Source organism: Gavia stellata, chromosome 2 (genome assembly GCF_030936135.1).
Source record: "Gavia stellata isolate bGavSte3 chromosome 2, bGavSte3.hap2, whole genome shotgun sequence".
NCBI lineage: Eukaryota > Metazoa > Chordata > Aves > Gaviiformes > Gaviidae > Gavia > Gavia stellata.
This window is the reverse complement of record NC_082595.1, coordinates 67,544,377-67,565,813: the sequence shown is the minus strand read 5'-3', so window position 1 is coordinate 67,565,813 and position 21,437 is coordinate 67,544,377. Positions and strand designations below refer to the sequence as shown.

General features: G+C 41.1%; 1 protein-coding gene across 1 annotated transcript in view; it reads right to left on the bottom strand.

The window, feature by feature from the left end:
- The window catches only part of FBXL4 (F-box and leucine rich repeat protein 4), a 62,495-nt gene extending 53,689 nt beyond the window's left edge, over positions 1–8,806 (bottom strand). Inside the window, exons 1-2 of the mRNA XM_059835475.1 lie at positions 8,795–8,806; positions 7,410–7,999 (exon numbers count right to left, since the gene is read on the bottom strand). Of these exons, the coding sequence (XP_059691458.1) occupies positions 7,410–7,918 (509 nt within the window). The 5' untranslated portion in view covers positions 7,919–7,999; positions 8,795–8,806. The remainder of the gene's footprint in view (positions 1–7,409; positions 8,000–8,794) is intronic.
- Between the last annotated feature and the right edge of the window lie 12,631 nt (positions 8,807–21,437).

The following is a 21,437-nucleotide window of genomic DNA, read 5'->3' as shown; positions in this document are numbered from 1 at the left end:
TAATACACCCATTACTGCAAAGGAAGTGGTCTCTTCATCTAGGATCAGCACTTTGACACTTTAATGGACTACATGTAATCTGAATGGCAGTGAAGACTCCACAGTTGGAAATGGATCAAAAAAGTCTAAATTTCCAACAGGCTCCAATAAGAAATGCATTTCTTCTGTTCTGGAGCATTTTTTTGTTATGGTCATCCATTTCAAAAACCTTCAGAAGAAAGGCATTTTGACAGTCAGCCCTGGTTTGAGGGTATGTACCAAAATCAGCTTCCCTGGTAAGGTTGGCTGCATTTGTTCCAAGCTTAAGATGCTCAATAAACTATTTAACCCAAAACAAAGAGAAATTGAATCCCAACAAATACCTGTAAAGAAGTCAAAGGAATTCCCCCCCTCTTTGAGTTAATTACGTAGCTCTCAAAAAAATCAAGCAGAATCAAATGACTGAAGGTAGGACATTGTTTGTCCTCAAGTTTTGCAGATATACAGTAACAGCTGATCAAAGATGTTGCAATGAGAGTACTTTGACAAGAAGGTTTCACCAGCAACATGCTGGAAAGCCTCAGTCTTTACACTGCCATGCAAAGCCTGAATGAGAGGTAGTAACATCTGTATTATCTTCTCTGGTGATTGAAAAAAATGAGGACTTTAAGTGAAGTTTTTCCACTCAGCTTTAATGGACTCAGTTTTCCCATTAGATTTCTCCCTACCTCATGAAGATAGCCAGCAACTCATTCTGCTCAAATTTCTGATACTAAAGACTCCATGCACCTATGTGGTAAAAAAAAAAGAAATTCCCATGCTCCTTCCCTCACCATGAAGGAAAATACAGTCCAGTGATATTTAGGCTGAGAAACACACTCATGAGGTTTGTGTTAAATGAGAGCGCATATTTAATGCTTGTTTAATTTTTTGTTGACCTAATGCTGTTGGAAAGCTTTTTAATGGCTAAGATGATGCCTGTGCAGACCTGTTTACTTCTGAAGAAAATATATAATAAGAAAGATTCTTTGGAAAAGTGGCTCCTAGGAAAAGTAATTAGATTTCTCTCCAGCAAGACAAGATTAAACTTTGCCTGCAATCTGCTGAGATTTCTTGCATTGTAAAATTGAGATTGGTGTAGAAAGTGAATAAAGCGCTACATGCGATTCAAAGACAAAAAATAAATGCCTTGTCTCAAGAAACTTATAGCTGTGTTAAAAGCCAAAAGAAGGGAAAGTTTCAGATAGACCAACAAGGAGAACAGAAGGAAACTCAGAGAATAATATGACTACAGCTTTGCTGAAATTGCAACTTCTGCAACAATATTATAATCATGATATGTGATTATAATACATCCCATCTGATCTTATCCAAGCAAGTGCTCTGTAAATAATCTGTAGGCTACCTACAAGAAAACATCTCCTGCCTGCTAACATGCCAGGGATGCTTCAGCACACTAGGTTCAACATAACCTGGAAAGTCCACCCCTGGCCACAGCTCTGAGTTCATAAATACAAAAGGCAGGGAAGACTGATCGTGACAACAATTTTAGAACCATTCAGATCAAGGTGATAAGCAGAGTTCACAGCAGCCTAATTACTATGGGGCAATACGCAGCAGATTTTCATTTCTACTTTGAGAGTTCAATTCTGAAATACCAAAGAGAGCAGACAGGATTCCAAGAATGCTCAGGGCATTTAAAATAGCAAAAGATATTTCAAAAAACTGCCCTGTCCACATGAGCTTTTTATGGGTTTCTCAAAAATGACTGTGTCACATGAATGCAGAATTCATTCTTCTGTGACAGTCATCTAGACAAGAAAAAGCTGTTTCCCTGAAGATGTCAAAACAAGTTATAAGTAAGGATGCAAATGGCTAGACCTTAAGTTGTGTGTTACACATAGGTGAGACACAGCCCTGAAGGTCCCTTATCACACTGTAACGTGTTGATGGTATCAGCAGTATTTTGGGTGCCTTCATCTGAGATTCACAGGGAACAAAAGGTAAAGCGAAAGAACCATCTGAACGCCACGCTCTACAAGCAAGAGACTCATGATGTTTTACATTCAGTACACTACCTTTCTGGTTTCATTCTGCTTATCAGAAGGGGGGAATTTTTTTCATCAAACATTTTGATCCCTATCCTGGCTGCCAGCAATTCCTACATGGATTAGCACTGTATTGCCTAAATACAATGAACTTCCTAATGGAAGGAGAGGGAGCCTTTTACTTTTGTCCATCTTCCTTAGCCTGCTCCTCTGGTTGCAGCAGCTTCTGCCTCTACAGGCTTCAACACCTTCAGAAAGAGAAAGGAACCTCGCATGCAGCAAACACAGCTAAGCTAGGAAATATTGAACCAAGCTATTCATCTACAAATCAAATTCAGAATTTTTCTCAAAAGCATCTAGCAAAATTCTGAACGACATGAAAGAAATTAAATTAAATAGAAATAAATGGCAGGAACACACAAGGCAGAATGGAACTGCTCCCAGCCAGTCAAATGATCGTGGTATCTCACCTGTGAGAAACAACCTAATCAGTGTTACACTTCATCTGTGGAAAACAAGAAAAAAAAATAATCACGAAACAATCTCCAATCTACTAAAGAAGCAATGACCGCATAGCAGTAAGGACATATGCACCCCAAGCACTGCCACATATCCTAGACTAGTTAGGAATCTCTGATTTTGAGCTTTTATAAAAAAGCACATGAATATGTGGTGTCACTATAATGTACATGAGATAAAAGAAACCGTCAAATTAAGTTAAAAAAAAGACCATGACAGAAGAACAGGGACCAATTTTTTCTTTTATATTCCAAATTTAAAAAGCAAATTTATTTTTGTAAAAGGAAAAAGTTGCAAAACTTCTGAAAAAATTATTTCTGACTTGAAAGCTCCCATTTAAACACACACAAACTCTTCCTGTCTGACAGCAGCTAACTGTTACAAGTATCAGGATGTTTCAAAAGGGCCAACACCAAAGAAGCCATTAGCAATCACCAAGAGTAAGCCCTCTGGGTAAATGAGGAGGAAAAAGAAACAGGAAAGAAAACGTTTTCCTCATCACAGAAGCTAGCTATATCTTATCCATCAATCTAATACACTATGAGAAACAAAGCAAATTCTCTTGGTTGAGTTCAGCTCACGCCACTATCAGGTGCAGTGTCCCCATCACGCCTGCGTGGAGCTCTGCCTTTTCCACTGGCCGAAAAGGGACTCATCATTGTCACCAAACTCTAAGTACACAGAATGCGCATCGCAGTACAAAATCTCAAGGCTACACTAGTATAATAATCATAGCGCAACATGATACAAAAAAGGGAGGGATTTCTTTACCACATAAAAACTGAGACTATATGCTACAATATTCCCTTAATCTCAGATTATCAATTTTTGTTTGGATTTTCTGCACTCAGATAATTCATGGAACAAATTTGTACATGGATGCTAACATATATATATTAGTATAGTTTAAGAAATTATCAAACACTTCTCACCAGTCAAGGTGTGAGTGGTACTCATTAAAAGGTCTCCATGTGTAAAGACAACAGTTTCTCTGACATTTATGATTTTAAAAATTGTTTTATGCAGAGGAGAGTGATGTAATGTCTTCTGTGTTTAAAGCAGCAATAGATATGAGAGGATAGATAATCCTCAAATTGCTGGAAGCTAGTTAAACCATAATGAGAAACTTCAAATTAACTGTTGTGTTTTAACCATTAGAATTATTTAGGAACAATTACATTGGGAAAATAAATGTTTATTTCCATTTCAAGAAGAGCGGATCCCACCTCTAAAAAGACTCTTAATAAAGCTGATCTGAGACAGTGTCATACAAAGCTGTAACTGATAGCTGTATTCAATGCACCAGCAACATAGGAACATGACTAAAGACCTTTTTCTGAACACCTGCGTCATTCATTCTTTCATGCAACTGAAACAAAGTGAGCAACAGGGCAACACATTGGCCAACTATGGGGGTTACAGCCATTTTTCTACAAGAACATATAAAGTCCTCTTGAGCAAGGACTGCGGTACACCAAGTCCTTACAGAGCCTCTTGTAGGTTAGAACCTTTTGCACACAGCAAAATCTTGGATGAGCTCGTTTTAAATACTAAACAAAGAGAAAAAAAGATTACTCAGCCAGACTAGTATAATCCACTAAGCATAACATTTAAACAAGTCTCAACAGACTTCTTCCTCTCAACAGTGTTGACTCCACTATTAATTTGGCCTTCTTTTTATATCAAAGTAAGAAACTGGTGAAAAGGAACCTTTCTAATGACCTGCCCTTTCTACATTTGTGTTCAGAAAGAAATAGATCGAGAGTCAACAGATAAAACAAAGCAGCACTTTAAGGTTTTTAGGTAATAAGGTGATTTAAAATTGAGTATCAAAATAGTCAGAAGAGGAAAACAAGGTTCTAAGTGCCCTTTGAGTAACTGGGACATGGCCTTTTTTAATAGAATAAAATAGTATGGCAGTTCTTGAAGTCCAAAACATCAGTTAAACACAGAGTGACCCGAGATTATCAGCAGCATTCCACCTTAAAAAAAAAATAATTCTAGACATCTCAGAGAATTTTTGGAAGTGAAAACAAGGGACCAAAACCTGAAGCAGAAAAAAGACCACGTTCTTGCAACTCTTCATATTCCTCTCAGAAAGGTGAGCAAATGAACAGAGAAAAAAATACTGCATACCTCATGTGGAGAAAGGGTTCCTTTATCTTCCCTGCAAGACACCATGTGTAAGACATGTTTGTCTCTTTCAGAAGAAAGGAGACAAACCAAATGTGCAGCTCTGAACACACAAGTCCTGCTGAGGAAAGGTAAGCCAAAAGAAAAAAAAAAAAAGTCCCTCTAACACTTCTCTAGCATCAAAGCTGGCAAGTGCTGAAGATCCAGCACAGACAACTGGTTCTGAGGCTCCCTGAGACAACCTTCTTCTTACCAAAAATGTTGTTACCGTAGGTAGGCAGAACAGAAGATACTCCTGCCTACAAATTAAAAAGCAGGGTCCTACAGAAACATCATCCTTTTTTATCAAGAAGGGAAAGTCTAAGCTCTCACTCAGACCACAGCCTAAGAGGAGTCATAAAGCACATCCCCGAAAGTTTTATGTTAGTATTTTCACTTCCATCTTCTTTGAGCTCTCTGAAAAATTTTCTCTTTTTTTAGTGCACCTTACTAAATAGCTCCTTCAGTTAACATTTCTTGAGCTTTCCTTCAGCACTTCCTGCTCTTTACACAAAACTAAAAAAAATTGTCTTAAGAACCGAAACCTAAACAGACATTTTTATAAAATAGCATTAGCTTATTACTCAGAATTATATCCTTGTATTGCCCTGCAGCACACTGTCATACTATTACTCTGACGCAATATTATCAAGTTACAGAAATAATCTCTACATAAATCTGTGCTACACCATAAAATAAAAAAGTAAAATCTACATCACAAAATAAAAAAGTAAAATCAAAGTTCACAGAGTAATTGGCCAAAAGTAATTTCACATTAGGTTCTAAGTTCAAAAGTCTTAAAAGCTGCCTTCACCACATACCATCCTATAAATAAGTTCTGTATTACTGTGCCAAGCGTACTCCTACTTCTGAAGTTAGGCAGCCTATTATTATTAGTTTGACCTATCACTGTTCCTTGAATTTGGATGTTTACTTTAGAGTTATACAGTGTGTTCAGTTTTGGGCCCTTCACTACAAGAAGGACATTGAGGTGCCGGAGCGTGTCCAGAGAAGGGCGACGAAGCTGGTGAGGGATCTGGAGCACGAGTCTTATGAGGAGCGGCTGAGGGAACTGGGGTTGTTCAGTCGGGAGAAGAGGAGGCTGAGGGGAGACCTCATCGCTCTCTACAATTACCTGAAAGGGGATTCCAGAGAAGCGGGTGTTGGTCTCTTCTCCCAAGTGACGAGTGACAGGACAAGAGGAAATGGCCTCAAGTTGCGCCAGGGGAAATTTAGGCTGGATATTAGGAAAAAAATTTTTACTGAGAGAGTGGTGAAGCATTGGAACAGGCTGCCCAGGGAGGTGGTGGAGTCACCCTCACTGGAGGTGTTCAAGGAACGTGTGGACATGGCATTGTGGGACATAGTTTAATGGGCATGGTGGTGTTTGTTGGTTGATGGTTGGACTTGATGATCTTACAGGTCTTTTCCAACCTTAGTGATTCTGTCATATACTCATTAGAGAGCTGTAAAACAAACACCTGCACTAAACAACAGTAGATGATAGAATCACACAAAATATATTAATTGGGAGTTTTGAATATATAACATGACACCTGATTTTCTAGGGGTTTTGAATAAACATCAGTGGCCTAGTATTAGGAAGCATGGGATACTAAGTTAGACCTAAAAGTATGCTTTTTAGCTGTATCTGTAAAAGGCAGGTCAGTGAAAAAAAACACCCAGCATCCAAGCTAACACTGCTTATACCGCCAGAGCGTGCATTTTAAAGGAACACAGTATTTCTTGGCATATTATTTTCTACAGGATACATTTTGTTAAGTCTTTCTTCTCTCAGTTCTCCTCGCCTTTATGCGTTTGGTATCAATTCATCTCTTTTTGATATATTCAGAATACTTTGATTGCATACACTGATAGCTTTTCCCAATGTTTTCCCCCACTATGTGCTTTTACCTATTCTTTTTCTCCTTCCATTTCTATTTCCTCACCTTCTCACTAACAGCTTCACACCTCATACACAGTGTTTTTCTTTATTATCTTACAATTCCCCAGGTCCTCATCCTCCTGCCCCACCCCCAACTGGAATTTCATCAGGAGTTCCTACTGTGAGGAAAGCCAACAGGATCAAATCAGCTTCTTTTAGTCTATGAAGCAAGCATACAAATGAAGCATGGCTCACACCCCTTGATCATAACAAAAATAAAGATCAGACAAATGGCATCACCTTTTGTCCGACTGTTCTGTGCTTCTGGTTTTGGCCTCTTTTCCATATGAATAGTTATAGTGCCTGATTGTACTATACATACAACCTAAAGCATGCAGAGAGAAGAAAGAGTTTATGGCTACTTCAACCAGGATGATACAGCAACCGTGAATCCTCAGCCTCTTCCACACAATTTGCTTTTCTTATTGGAGAAAGAGAAGAACTCAGAACTGCCATTTCAAAAGTGATTTTTGTACATATATAATTATTGCTCATAAAAATTCCAACACAGAAACTATCATTACACAAATTAGGATATTAGGATCTGCATTAATTCCTACATAAAAATCCACATCATCGAAGTTGCTATAAAAGCATGTCACCACAGTTTTAAAAACATGCAGAAATAAAGAAAATGTTAGTGGGTCAGATACAAAACAGAGAAATACTAGGAAGTTTGCTAAACAGCATTATTTGTAGCATTTAATATCTTACAGAAAAGCATAAAGGAGGAAAAAAAAAATTACCTTACTTCAGCTGGTGGATTTTGTGAGTAAGGATTTGCAGAGCATGCCAAAATCCTGACTACAGCTCCAGGATGATACGTTTCCAGAATGTGCACTGCAGTGGGATAAACTGGTTCTTCAAAAGCGAGTTCCACGTAGTCCTGGCTACAGAAGGTGGGTGGCGTCCTCTTGAATGGCAGCCGAGCGCTAGGGCAACGATCCCACCAGGTCCCATAAGTTCGAAAGACGGCAGTCTGAGTAAAGTCACCAGAACTAGGATACACGTTTGGAATACCTGCTAGATTCCACATGGTATAAGACATGCTGTTTTCACTACCATAGTGAGAGCTGAAATCCAACACTTCTTTGGCATACTGAACTATTTCAACATTGATAGGTAAGGCTCGGGTGTTTGATTCAATAGCCCTCCGGCTGTTCATTTCTCCTCTTGTTGCTGTCCTAGCTCGGCGCCGAAGGCACATATAGTAAAACATGCTCAGAACTGTTAACATGGGAAACACTGGTGACATCTAGGTATGACTTAGGAAGATGCAAAAGGTCAGGAGTCCTTTATAAAGTGCATTAACTGCTTATGGTGTTTTGGAAAAGAGCTGATAAAACAGAATGAATAAACATAGTGAGCAGATAAAACATTCCTAGAAAGCAAACTGTACTCTTCTGAATATTCTATTAAACAATGTACTGCTACTAAAACATTAATAAACTATTACATTTTATTTTAAGACAATTATTTAGTTGGAGACTAAGTGTAGCTTCCCATTTACTGTGTTTAAAAAAAAGGAGATGATTATGAAGAAACATTAGCCAAAACTAGCTGTCGAGCAAAAAAAAGACTAATCGTTAAATTAAGCATTATTTTCAGGGATTTATTAAGAGAAAAAAATCTTGCACTGACTTATGGAAACTAAATCAAGTATGAAATGAAATCCAGTCCTTGCAGTAAACAACTGTAGAAGTGTATCTGAAGGTAAAGCTAAAATTATCTGTAGGGTAGTTTTGAAATACTTAAACTGACTTTTAAACAAAGTACTCAGGCACCTAGTCAGGCTGCAGCAGTACACAGCTCAACAAAACCTAAGTTACTTCACTGATTATATTTTGCAGTAAGACTGCTCCCAGACCCAATTCAGTTCATTTAAAGCTAGCTCAAGTATATCTATATTATATTATAATCTGGAGAGTAAATACACCCTTCAAAGACAGCTCAGACAGAAAGCTGGACTGCTGCTCCAGCGAAGTCCTTCCTCTAATTTGTCCCCATAATTTGTGAATGGTTTTAAGGGTGAAAAGAAAGGTGGGCAGTTATTCTAAACCAAAAACTTAACCCACTGCTTCCTGTATCAGAGCACCAGCCTGAAAGAGACTCACAAAAATACCCTCTTTACCCTTGGAAGTTGTCCATGACAGCATTTATCAATGATAGAAGGGTCACCAGCCTCCTGAAGGATGCTCAGAATTCATTAACGACATCATCTTCCTTTAAGCCAAGCAACAAAGTCTGTCTTCAAAAGAGTCCTGGCATCAGAAGCCGAAGTCCCCAGAGAAAGCATTTTACTTCTGATAAGAGAAAATATTTTCATTTATGTAACAATTCAGTTAAACGCAAAACACTAGATCTGCATACTGCCAGGCCACCTAAAAAATCAACACAAAACATACTAATAATTAAGAACACCAATGTGTTTTACACAGTCTACACCAAATCACAAGTAAAACAAACAAACAAGCAGGTTTAACAATTAGAAAAAGCCAAATTAAAGGTAAGTCTCTCTACTAAAGTTTTCTATTTACAACAGTGCAGAAATATTTATAGCTGAATGTTGTCTTCAGGACACAGAAGGGCTGTATCATATTCCCTACTAATAAAGATCCTTTTAACATATGCTTGTCCCATATTTAGCAGCCACTCCATACCTGCGTGATGTAAACTGTTAGATTTACCAACACAGAACGAAACATGGAACATATTCTCTGATTTCTGCTAGCAGTACACAACACTCTTGGGCAATAACACAGCACTCCAGAATTCACATCCTCCAGTACCACAAGCTGTTTCTCACAAACTGGCCTTCTGATTAACTTGTTCATCAGCTTTACTAGGAAAGAATAAGGAGTAATGCCCATAACTTGTTAAGAGGCCAAAACAGGGATAACTAAGCATGCCTCAAAATAGAATAAATGTTTCTTCAACAGCCCGTACTGGAGATGCTGGTTAGTTTATCACAGGATCCATACTGTGGTAGTCACTGAACCAACAGAGGTGACTCTTCTATTGCAGAAGACGCATCAAACAACAACTAACACGATGCCTCACATTGCCTGGCAGACAAACCACATATTTAATGTTTGCAATGGGTACAAGTGAGACCATACTTTATAAAGTTTTTGGAAGCACATGCTTAAAGTAGGGTAAATAAGTAAACAAATGGAGACGAATCAAAGTGACTTTTGTACGCCTCTATATAAATCCACTGTGTGTGTTTCTTGGGTAAATTGCTTGTTTCCCATACTCTCAAAATGCACATAGATGTACAAACAGCTCTCTTTCGCTTGAACGTTGCCAACAAGAAGGCGCTTGTGGTAACAGATAAGGACAGGCTGCACTATTTGACCCTCTTACTCATGACAGCAAGAAGGTTTACTAACGAACTGTTCACTTCTCACTTCCTTGCCTCTTCTATTATTAGCTTTTTGTTTAATTCCTGTCCTTCATTCACTTTCACGTGTTGACATAGCTGTCAACAACATGAATTACTCCTGACATTCGGTGCAGAAGGGAATGCATAAGATGATATGCTAGATCCACTTCAAGCTCTCCTGGAATGCCAAAACCCAATAATGTCACATTTCCCCCAAACATCCTGTTGAACCACCTTTTAGAAAAGGCACTGGGAAAAAAGCAGCACAACCCCCAATCTCTCCTCCTTAAAAAAAACACCCAAAAAACCCAAAAAAACCCAACTCCAAACTGAAAATTGTTACTTATCTTTTCAGCGTGGAGCTGCTGTAAGATGTAAATGAAGATTAGAAATACATTCTCCTTCTGGATTTTTCCCTCTTAAAAAGAAAAATCTATTTTCAGAATATGCCAACAGACATTAAACTTCAACAAACTTACTGCTGTCAAGCCCTGGAATCATGTGTAGACCAGCATATACAGCAGCTTATAACTCAAAATTTCACTGACTGACATGGTTTGAAGGCTATTCCATGGAAATTATGGCTTTACAGAGCTCAATTTTAAGAATTGCCCAGCTGGGGTACTTCAAGATCAAGTGCAGATCAGTTATCTCACGTACGCATCCTACACAACTTCAGGTCTGCACTGCAAACTCAGGCTTCCTCTGGCCACAGCCCAGAGCTCTTACAGCGCTGTTCTAAAACCCAGCTGTGCTCCCTATCAGCTTGCCAAAGAGCAGCATAACCTGCCGGCTGGTTCAGAGCTGTACATCAGTTAGCTGCCCACTTTAAGTCAGGTCTAACAGAGCAGATAACGTGCAATCGCGCTGCAGATTTTCCACTAGCAGAAACATTAATTTGGGTCATTCCCCCTGTACAAACTTGATGTTTTTCATAAAACCTGTAAACATTTGATATCCTTGAGACTGATGCCACACTTTGTCAATTTTGGCTGACATCAGTTAACAAGCTCAAAAGTTATTACGTAGGAAGAAACAAGGCAGAGCACACAGCTTTCAGAAAAACATATTAGTCTAAAAACAATAGAAGTGAGGGAAAATTATTTTTAAAGAGTTAAAAGTAATACAGGATTTAGTAGTTTACAACAAGTAAGAGGAAACAGAAAACTATTATAAAAGAAGGGTAAGTAAGCATTATGACTACAATAGAAACAGAAACTCTTCTTTGGCATTTAAAAGAAGCACTAAGAATTGTGTGCAGTTAAAAGACAAATGAAAAATTGCTCAGGAGGTTGAAGAGTAATAAGCTAGTGAAAGTATTACATTAAATACAGATCAGTAGGACTAGATGATATAAAGAGATTTTTTTCAGGAACTACAACAGGTCAAGCTGATTTCCAACTAAAGGGATCTAACTTTGCAAAAAAAGACAAAAATCCAAGTCTCAGGCCTATGCAAAGCATCAAGATAAACAGCTATGGAACAGAACAGCTTAAGTGCATGCAAACTGCCCTCCCCCAAACTGCTTGATTATTTTTGAGAGATCCATTTGGGCCTATGCAACTATACCTTCCAACCTCTGGCAGCATCTTTGTCCTGTTATATATTATTCATTTTCTTTCGTACAGGCATTATTATGCCAAACTGAAGTTTAACAAAGATTTCTTTTAAACGTATCTTATTATCCTCCTCCCAAACAGCAGCCTTCTATTTCTTTTCTTTTATTTGGTTTCTTTCATATCAGAATTTTTTTCTGTCAAGATACCATTACATGGACTGAAATGGTGCTAGTGAATACCAAGACCTTCAGCAGCCACCACAGACTAGCACAGAGGGCATAACGGTTTGATTAGAAACAGAAAGCTACACGCTATGAACGTACAGTGACATTGTGAGGCGCTGTCCCATGGCTAGATGCCCAATTTGCACTTCCAGACTGGATCCCGCCCCCAGTCTCTCTCAGGGCTGCCTGAGCTCTGCCCTCCTGTCTCAGCCTCATGCCCTGCACAGACTCATCCTGTTAATGACTACTGTACCTTTGCTTATTTTTGCAAATTCAGCTCCCCAGTATTCACAATTTCATCCCAGGAGTGCAGAAACAGGACACGGTTACATAGTTATTCACCCACCAGACTGCTGAGCAAAGGTGAACATACAGAAAAATACTGGGGGTTTGGAGGGGCTGCAAAGTGAAGGAGGTGTGTAAAAACATAAAAAGTAACAGTTATTAGACATAAAAAAAATGAAAACCAGCTTATTTCATCCCTGAGCCATCCCTGGCAATGCATGTGTTAGACAAGAATTCGTACTCTTTCAAGAGAAGCAAATGTTGTATATACAAGTCATGTATACATCAGTTCGATTTTTAAAGCCAGAGAGGTAACAATTCCTCTTTACACCAGCTTTGCTAATCTCACACTTGGGAGTACTGTGCAGAGTTTTCTTTCATTTGACTATAAAAGAAACAGCAACATTGACAAATTACAAAGAACGTAAAAACAACAAAAACAATAGACTGTATTATCTCTGAAGAAAAATTAATGCAATTTAATACATGCATCTTAGATAAAAGATGGTAAATGCGAAATCTCTTAATTATCTTTGCACGTTAATGCACAGAGGGAATACTGGAACCTTACATTACAGGCTAAAACAGAGTGGTTTTGCCACAGGTTAGCATCACTCTCTGTTAATTACCTAGATTATACCAACATCTACACTCAACTTGTTGAAACTAGAAGCTAATATTAATTAAAAATTAATACGCTCGTGCAGCATACTTTAAACTCGGGCCCCACTTGCTGTGTTTCTTCCTGTAATGTGTTCTGGAGCTAAAACCAGCCATTTTACATATTTGCAACTTATAAATTTACAGTTTGAAAAAAAAATGGAACATTATGACAATTCTATCTATTTAAAATCTTGCTCGTCTTGCCATCACGAGCATCAAAACATGCAAAATCCAAGCATTTCGGATTACTTTACTGATTGCCTGCTCCTTCTTGCTAGGACCAGAACTCATTGCGTGGTTTAGCATCACAGTATAATGGAGACAAATACTCCTGAAGCATCTATTACATGCTCCAGGTGACCACCCCACCCTGCCTTTTGGACGTTGTCTTCACACATAACAGAAATTGTTTCTCAGTATGCGTAAAACATCAGGTAGCCCCTTTCAAAAATGACTCATTCTACGCAAAGCCTAAAGTCACCAGCGTTATACCACTTCATTTTGACCAACTGCCCTTCCAGCAATGGTAAAACTCTCCTCCTCATGCAAAAAAAAAAAAAAAAAAAAAAAACCCCATTCAATACTACTTTCAATAAGCAACCCAAGTGCATTTGTCTTCTCATTTTGCTCTTTACAACGTTGTACTGCCTCTCCATGAAGTCATATTCTATATGGCGTTTACTTGCTGGTCCCCTGCCTCCTCACGGCTCCCATCGTAGCTGTGAGGCCACGTAGATATCTCCCACTGCCCATTGATCAGACTGCACTGATAGTAAATAACAATCACATGGAGCGAAGCACCCCAAAGCTCATACCTGAAAAAAATAAATAAATTTTGCTAGTTAAGCTCCAACTCTGCTCCTGTTGTGGTGTGATTGGGCAGCCGGGGTAACAAGGTGTAACTTGCGTGACAGAACAAGGACCACGCAGCAGTTAACACCTATGGAGAGCCTGACGCTGCCAGAGTGGACAAGGAAGGACCTGTGCAGGAGATGAGGCGCAACCCGCGCCCCAACTCTGCCAGCTTTGTCTGCTGCTACGGCTGTTGCCCCTCTCCTGCCCCATCTCCTCCCTCTAATTCCGCACCACTCGGGCACCTGCGCCCTTTGCCGACAGGGACCTTCCTCAGGGGCAGGTCTCGCCGAGGCCCAGGGGCACCGGCGGGGCACCCCCGCCGCGAACCAGGCGGGACTGCCTGGTGGCGGGAATACCTGGTGCCGCCACTGCCCGCCGGGTCCCGGCCCTGAGGCGCGGCCAGCAGCCCGCCCCGCCCCGCCCCGCCAACCACCGCCGGGGCGCCGGCCCTGCGGCCCGGCCCCCGCCTCCGCCGGGCGGGCACGCACGCACCTGCGGCCGGCCGCACCCGCCGCGCAGGACCGGCATCCGCAGCGGGCTGCTCCCGGGCCCGGCGCCGCGCTAGCCGGCGGCGCTGCCAGGCCGAGCAGTGGCGCGGAGCCGGGCGCCCGGCAGCTGCCGCCCCGCCGAGGCGAGGCGAAGCGAGGCGAGGCGAGGCGAGGCGCGGCGACCCCCTCCCCGGCCGCGTCCCGAGGGGAGGGGCCCCGGTAGGCAGCGCGGCCCCCCCCGCGCCCGCCCCTCCCCCGCCCGAGCGGAGCCGCCACCCTACCCCGTCCGGAGGGCGGAGCAGCTCGGGCCGCGCGCCGCCGCCGCCACCGCCGCGCCAGGGGCCGCCGGAAGCCCCGCACGGCGGCGGGGGCGGGGCGCCGGAGGAAGAGGCGAGGCGGCGGGCCGCCGCGGGGGCGGGGCCGCCAGCTGCGCGTGCCCGCGCCTGAGCGCGGGGCGGGCTGTGCCGGCCGTTGCCTGGCGGCGCTCTGGGGGCCGCGGAAGGCGGCGAGTGGGCCCGGCGGGGAGCTCTCGGCGCGGCCCCGTGTCCCCTTCCTTATTTTAACCGCAAGATGAAGCGAAGGGCGGTGGAGGGTTGTTGCTCTGTTACTGTTTGTGACTCAAGCCCTCTCTGGCGTGTGTCGCTTCGCCTCTGCGGCCGCGGAATGGCGGGGTGAGGCGGGCGCTGCCAGCCGCCCTCTGGAAGCCTGCCTGCCCCTGGCAAGCCCCAGCCTGCTTTCTCGCAAAACTTTCCAACAGGCGGCTTAAAAGTCTCGCCCTCGCCCCAGCCCAACCGGATCATGCATTTAACGGGGTGCTTTGAGTCCCCGGCACGTCGTAAGGGCAGCCCTGTTTTTAATTGATCTTAATGGCTAGTCGCTCCAGCGAACTGTAGTGCCTCTTGGGTCCCTAACTGGCATATTGCAAAGGAAGTGTCATGTTTTGCTTCCATACCCTTTAATTTGACATGCATGCCCAAGCACTTGCGCTTTCTCTCTCAACCGCCGCTTCCCATTCCAGCTCCTGCGATGACCACCGAAATTGCTGTCAGTCCATCTAGTCTCCCCGTGTCTCCGGCGATGCTCCACGCGAGATGGTACCCGGGACCGTTCAGTTACGGTAGAAAATAGTGATGCTGACTTGGACTAGGTGGTCAAAACATAATTCTAAAAATCCAGAAAAGACTAAAAATACTTGATATCTAAGGTACTTTTTCTATAATGCTTTAATATAAACTCAGTACATTTATAATAAATTCCAAATATAGAAATTTATAAATTTAGGATAGAGTGCTTCTCTGCTGCTAACTGTAGTGGCAGACAGGGCACTACACAACCCTGCTTTCCATAAGCCAGGGTGACCAGCTTATAGGCAATTCATGTACCTGCACGCACATGTGTGTGCACATGCAGAAATACACATACATACATACATATTTTATATGCATAAAATACCACTGCACCATACACAATATTTTAAAAATAACATTTTAAACTGCAACTTTTAAGGCATTACTTTTACGGAAGAGAAAGGTAGGCCTTTCAGGTTCCAGTGCCAGTGGTGTAGTGTGCCTTTCTGCATCATTTAGCCTCACTCCCTCACTCCTGCCCTACAGATAGGTGCTAGCTACAGAGTGCTTATAGAGGTGCTTTCAATACCCACCTTCCCAGACAGTGGCCACCTTAAAATTTGAATTCATAAAAATACAAAAAAAAAAAAGGAAATAATACTACGAGTAAGTTTGATGAGTCAGAAAATAGCTTAGATATGAAGCTGATGTTTTGTGTTTTACTTTGTTTATTTTATTGTTTTCATTTTGGTTTTTGTACATATCATGCTATCCTCCCATTCCGAATGAAATGAAGGGAAAGGGAACATTTTGAAGGCACTTTAAGACTTCTACTTCAGCATGACAAGTATCCTGTAGGAACAGGAATCTAAGAGTATCCATTTCTGTCTATTGGCTACAAAGAAAAAGCAGGCAACTAGTTCAGGTATCTGTGCAGAGGTCTGTGTTTGACCAAACCATTTCTATCTGGTGTTTATTTTAAGACTATATTGAGACTGAGTTCTGTGCAGTGCAGAAGATAGAAGGATATGAAAAGTTTTCCTCTCAGTCCACTCACCCTCCAGCTCACAAATGCTGGAATTATCACTTAAATTTAGCTTTGTAAAGGTTGTGTGTTTGATCTAGTCTGCTAGGTGCCTTCTATAATTCATGGGGAGACGCAGCTGCCTGTGGATGATCCAGCCTATCCCATTCACTCCTATGACAAGTGCCTAAGATACACAGAAGATACCGCTCTCCACTTAGCATAGACCGACCCGAAGCCTTCAGACAGCAAATATGATGTGCTATGTATGAACACATCCTTACCAAGCTAGGCAAATTACAGAACCAACTTCATCGTTATTCACAGAGGTTGTCCAACAGCAGGTAGCATTTTAAAACTGCAGAGAAACTAGGATTTATTGAAGGGGACAGAGGACATTGGGTGACAGTGTCCTTTTTGTCTGGGCTGCTGTCTCAAATTCACGCTATGTGCATTCAAGATGTGCTCCAAATTATTGCCAAATTGTCATTCCACAGCCTTTGTAAAAATCAGTTGGTGATCTGTTTTTATTCAACAGTTATCCACATCTGGAGATGACCGATAATTTCCAGTGAGCTATGCCACATAAACACTTTATACATATTTCTATATACACATCCACAGTAAAACTAGGCATTGAATATATTCCAGAAATGGTCCTCTGTGTTGAAAGGAAATACACTGGTAGAATAGTACAGGAAACCTTCCGTTTGTAAAATAACAGACTTACTTATCTTCTGTGTGTTCATCAAACTTTGTAATCAACAAATTCATGTCTTAACAGCATCCTGCTTCTCCTTCAGCTTTTGCTCATTGTGAGAAGTGGTGCTGTGGCTTGCACATTAGGGGGAAATCTTACTGAAGTCAGTAGGAATGTTGTTATTTCAAAATTAGGTATAAAGAATGGAAAGGCCATATAACTGGCATGGTTAAATGTGATGAAGTTATGTCTGTGTCTATACCAAAGGCACGTAAGGGAATGATATGGCTAGTGGCATGTCAGTTGCTTTTGATTCCCAAGACATGTGGCTGGGTCTTGGATCCACGGTCAGATCCTTTAACTTGCTTGTCACCACAAGCCGCCATTGTGATAGAAATGTCCAGAAGGAAGCTTTCTGTAGGAAGAGGTAAAGATCCCACCATGTCAGCTATTGTGTCTGGCGGTTGGAGCTCCAAGGTTCTTTTATGTTCTGCACTCCCAGAAGATATCCAGATCCACTTTTCCAGGCAAGGTGGTCTTGGAAAAAGCACATGTAGCAAAGGGATTTTTAGTGAGAACGAAGAACCTGCTTTTTAAGTAATGAAGCTTACCTGGGCCTTGGGTAAAGAGTTAGGAGACAGCTCCTCCTGAAAATAGGGTAACGCTTTAGTTAAGTTTGCAAAAAAAGAAAGGCCTGAGTTTTTGTTTCTAAGATACTGGTTGAGAAAACATTTTGTAAGTAAACAAATCATGCAAAAAACTACCCGGCTTGTAAGTCACCAGTTCCCGCTCCCAGCAGGAAACTGATCTGAATTTTGTTATCACTTTGCAAACTTTGTATTTTAAAGTGTTAAACTGAACCCTAAAAATAATGAAATCATTTTAATCAGTGAGTTATTTTTAATACAACCAAAGTAGCCGAGTGTTAACCAGAAAGCAGCATTGAGTGCCTATGCATAACACCGTTGCCATTGGTGTGAGTTGTTCTCTCTACCTTCCTCTGCATCCCAGGATATTAACACAGCGTGGGAAACATCTCACTGCCTCTTGGACCGTCATTACTGCTTTTTGATATGTGAAATTACATATATTCTTTGAAGTGGAAGAGGAAGTATACTAAGTCAATGAGACCCCTCACCGAGTAAATTTAAATGTGTTTGTAGGTGTTTCCGTGAGCCAGGCCTAACAAGTCACTGGTTTCTGTGTCAGCCTGAACTCTGTTTTTTCCAGAGGAAATTTTTTATTCCCTGTGCATTTTTTTTTTCCATGTAACAATATTTTACGTAGCATCCTCTCTCTGCTATACTCTATGAAAACGCCATATTGCATAGTTAATCATATTTGCTGCATTTTATCTTTATTTTCCTATATTTTTATTAAAAAATAAAGCGAAGAATGTGCCACGGTACAAGTATGTGCTTAAATTTCATACACAATTAAACTGCTGCAGTATTTCATCTGTCTCTGCTGCTTGGCACTGGTTCTCGGTGGATCACACAGAATTTAGATTATAGACTCACTGGGGCAAGGGCGATGTCTTGCTAAGTCTTCTATGAAGTACCTAGTATATATTATCAAATTATGTAACAATAACTGTTTCAGCATTTGCATGGCTAAGCACTACCCTTACTGTGGAAGCAGTCTGCATGGTACATAATTAAGCTTCAAGAAAAAGGCATAAAGAATGAGAAAATCCTAATTTATCAAAACACAGTATTACCTGGACATATCACAGTTAAAAATCTCTTCTCTTTCCTTTTTATCTTTCTGCAGAAATATACTCATGAGCAATAATCCAAAAGCCTGGACTGAAGTCTTCATGAGGTTTTTAATGAGGATTAGGGAATCTGAGATAGTAAAATCTATGGTATACAGGGAGGTTGTTGTGCCAGAATCTTCAGACAAGTTTTAAATCAGAACGCTTTGTCAGCAGCAGTAGGATCCAGTAAGGATAACATGCTAATTTTAACCAGCAATAGGCTTCCTATAGGGATCTAAAGAGACAGAGATAGATACAATCTTACTAAGCTTTTGTGTTGACACTGCACAGCTTATTACTGCATTCAATTGAAATTTAAGAGTGGGAATGTAAAACCTGTGTAACATTTTAGCAAGATATACAGTAACATTGAAACCTGAATAACAATTGAAAGAGTAAGTAGGAAATTCCCTTAGCCCTTGGGCTACTACCATTTTTCTATTCCAGCAGACAAGAAAATGCTCTAGGTGTCTGTGCCATAAAAACTTTCCCAGAGGCAATTCTGGCAAAGCACCTCCTTTCTTCAAACTGGACCCGTTGCTTTAACCTTCTGAATGCCTGATTTCTAAAGCTAAGTGCTTCTGGTGCACTGCCGGCTGCTTCTAGTCTCTAGGCTTTCCTTGCAGCCTGCTAGGAGTGCAGAAGAGTATCACAGGCCTGTATGCTCAAGGAACAGGGACAATTGATTCCTTCTTCATAACAACTAGAGAGCTGCAAGGTACATTTGAACAAGGTCTTATTGTAATTTCATGATGAAAGGACAGTTCTAATAATTAACGGGACTCTGTGTTTTATCAGGCTTGTGATATTTATTGGTAGTAATTGTTAATCAGCTCAAGTCTCCTTTGTCATGCCAGTACTTTTTCTGTAGAAATGTATCAGCCATTTCATATTTTCTTGCATATGGCTGTATGAACTGACTGGCAGCGAGGAGAAGATGACTGGTAGTTTTGAGATAGGCATGTGTAATGCCCACACTGTGTGGTTTTTTAGCACAAAATCCAAGGGAATAGATACAGCTGCAGTGCAGTACTTCGGTGTTCACAGATCTGAGCCATGTTGATTTCAATAGAGATATGTCACTTAGCCTCACAAAAAGACATTGTTAGCCTCTCATCAAGCATCACATAACAATTTTAAACCCTTTATAATATGTTCATATAACCAGAGGTATTTTTATAGGTCAGTTATGTTCCATGGCTACAAAGCTGCCTGTGGCTCATCCACTGCTCCCACATTTCACAATGGCATGATCGGTCAAACCAGACCTCAGCAGAGCTGAAGAGTTACAGATGCTATAGAGTAAGATGATTCCACCCAAGAGTTAGAAACTTGGAAAACTATGAGAAGTACTGTGAAGTTCATATCGCTGTTCCAATCAGATCAATGTGAGCATTGTTATCAATGGCAATGAATGGAGGAGTTGGTGATGCTTTGCAACTGATGTCTTAGGCTACCAACATGATGGATCAGATGTGCAAAAGTTTTCTTTCAGAAATAGCATGTGTATCCACTGCATGCAGAAAAGCTGCTTTCAGCCACGTAAATATGCCGATAGTAAAACCATATGCTTATTTAGTACCTTTCTCCACTGCTAAAGATATCATACAAGTATGAAAAGTAAAAGTGATGTATTAAAAGACAATGTAAGAAAATGTACCCATAAAAAATTAAGGAGGCTTTACTGCTTGCTGTGTTTATTTAAAAAAAAGGCGGGGGAGAGAAAATATACAAAGCAACAAAGCACATTGCAAGGCTTATTTTGTGACAGAACAGTTCAGAATATGTATTAGAATTCAGCATCTTATTTTGTTGCATTCTTCTAAAACAAATTATTCCAGAAATTTAGTGAAGGAAAGTCTGGGAGCTCTGAATGTATACAAACCCTAAAAAGTCATGGGAAACCTACCACAACTTGGGCAGTTAATGACCTAATGACCTCTTGCTTAACCTAATGAGTGCTCTTCAGCAAGCAAAGGCACAAAAAAGGAACCTATCTTCTCAAAGAGGTACGGTCTAATAATCAGCAGAAGTTAGGTCCTCCCAGAGCTGAGGATAATCGCTTCAGGTCATCCAGCTGAGTTTGTCATTCAAGCGTTTTTCCAGAATATAGATCAAACTAGGAGAATGGGTTGAGAAAGAGGGCTCGTACTGCTGGGGCGAGCGTGTAAAACTGGCAAGAAGTCTCCAGTTGTGTTCTTTCTGCTTTTTGTTTCCAGCAGAAAATGTGTAAGAAAAGAGACTGTCACTTCCCTAAATATATAACCTTTTAGCAGCCAATTTCAGGAAAGACTTAATGAGCTTCAGCTTCTAACTAGTAGCTCGTAGCCACCTTCCTTTCCCTGCTATACTGACAGCTAAAAGTTGCACTGTGTGTGCATGCTTGTAATATGCACACGTGTACCCCAAATACACAGACACACCCACACCCCCCCACACCCCCCATACACCCTGCCCCCATTGCATGAAACGCTTCTGTTCTCCTTAATTTGTGAAAGTCCCTTAAGTATGGATTTGGTGCAAATACAAAATAACACAGCCAGATGTCTCACCCAAGCATTCTCTGTTTAGGAATGAATTTGCTACAACAACAGAAACAACTGGACTAAGGTCACTTCTGAAGTATACATGGATACCATGTTGGCATTCAAACAATCAGAATATAAAAGCCAAGAATCTGGGTTTTTTTCATTCTTCTCTACTAATCATACTGGAGTTTTCCACCTTCGTTAGCTGGATGCTCTATTTCCACCTTACAGCTAGTC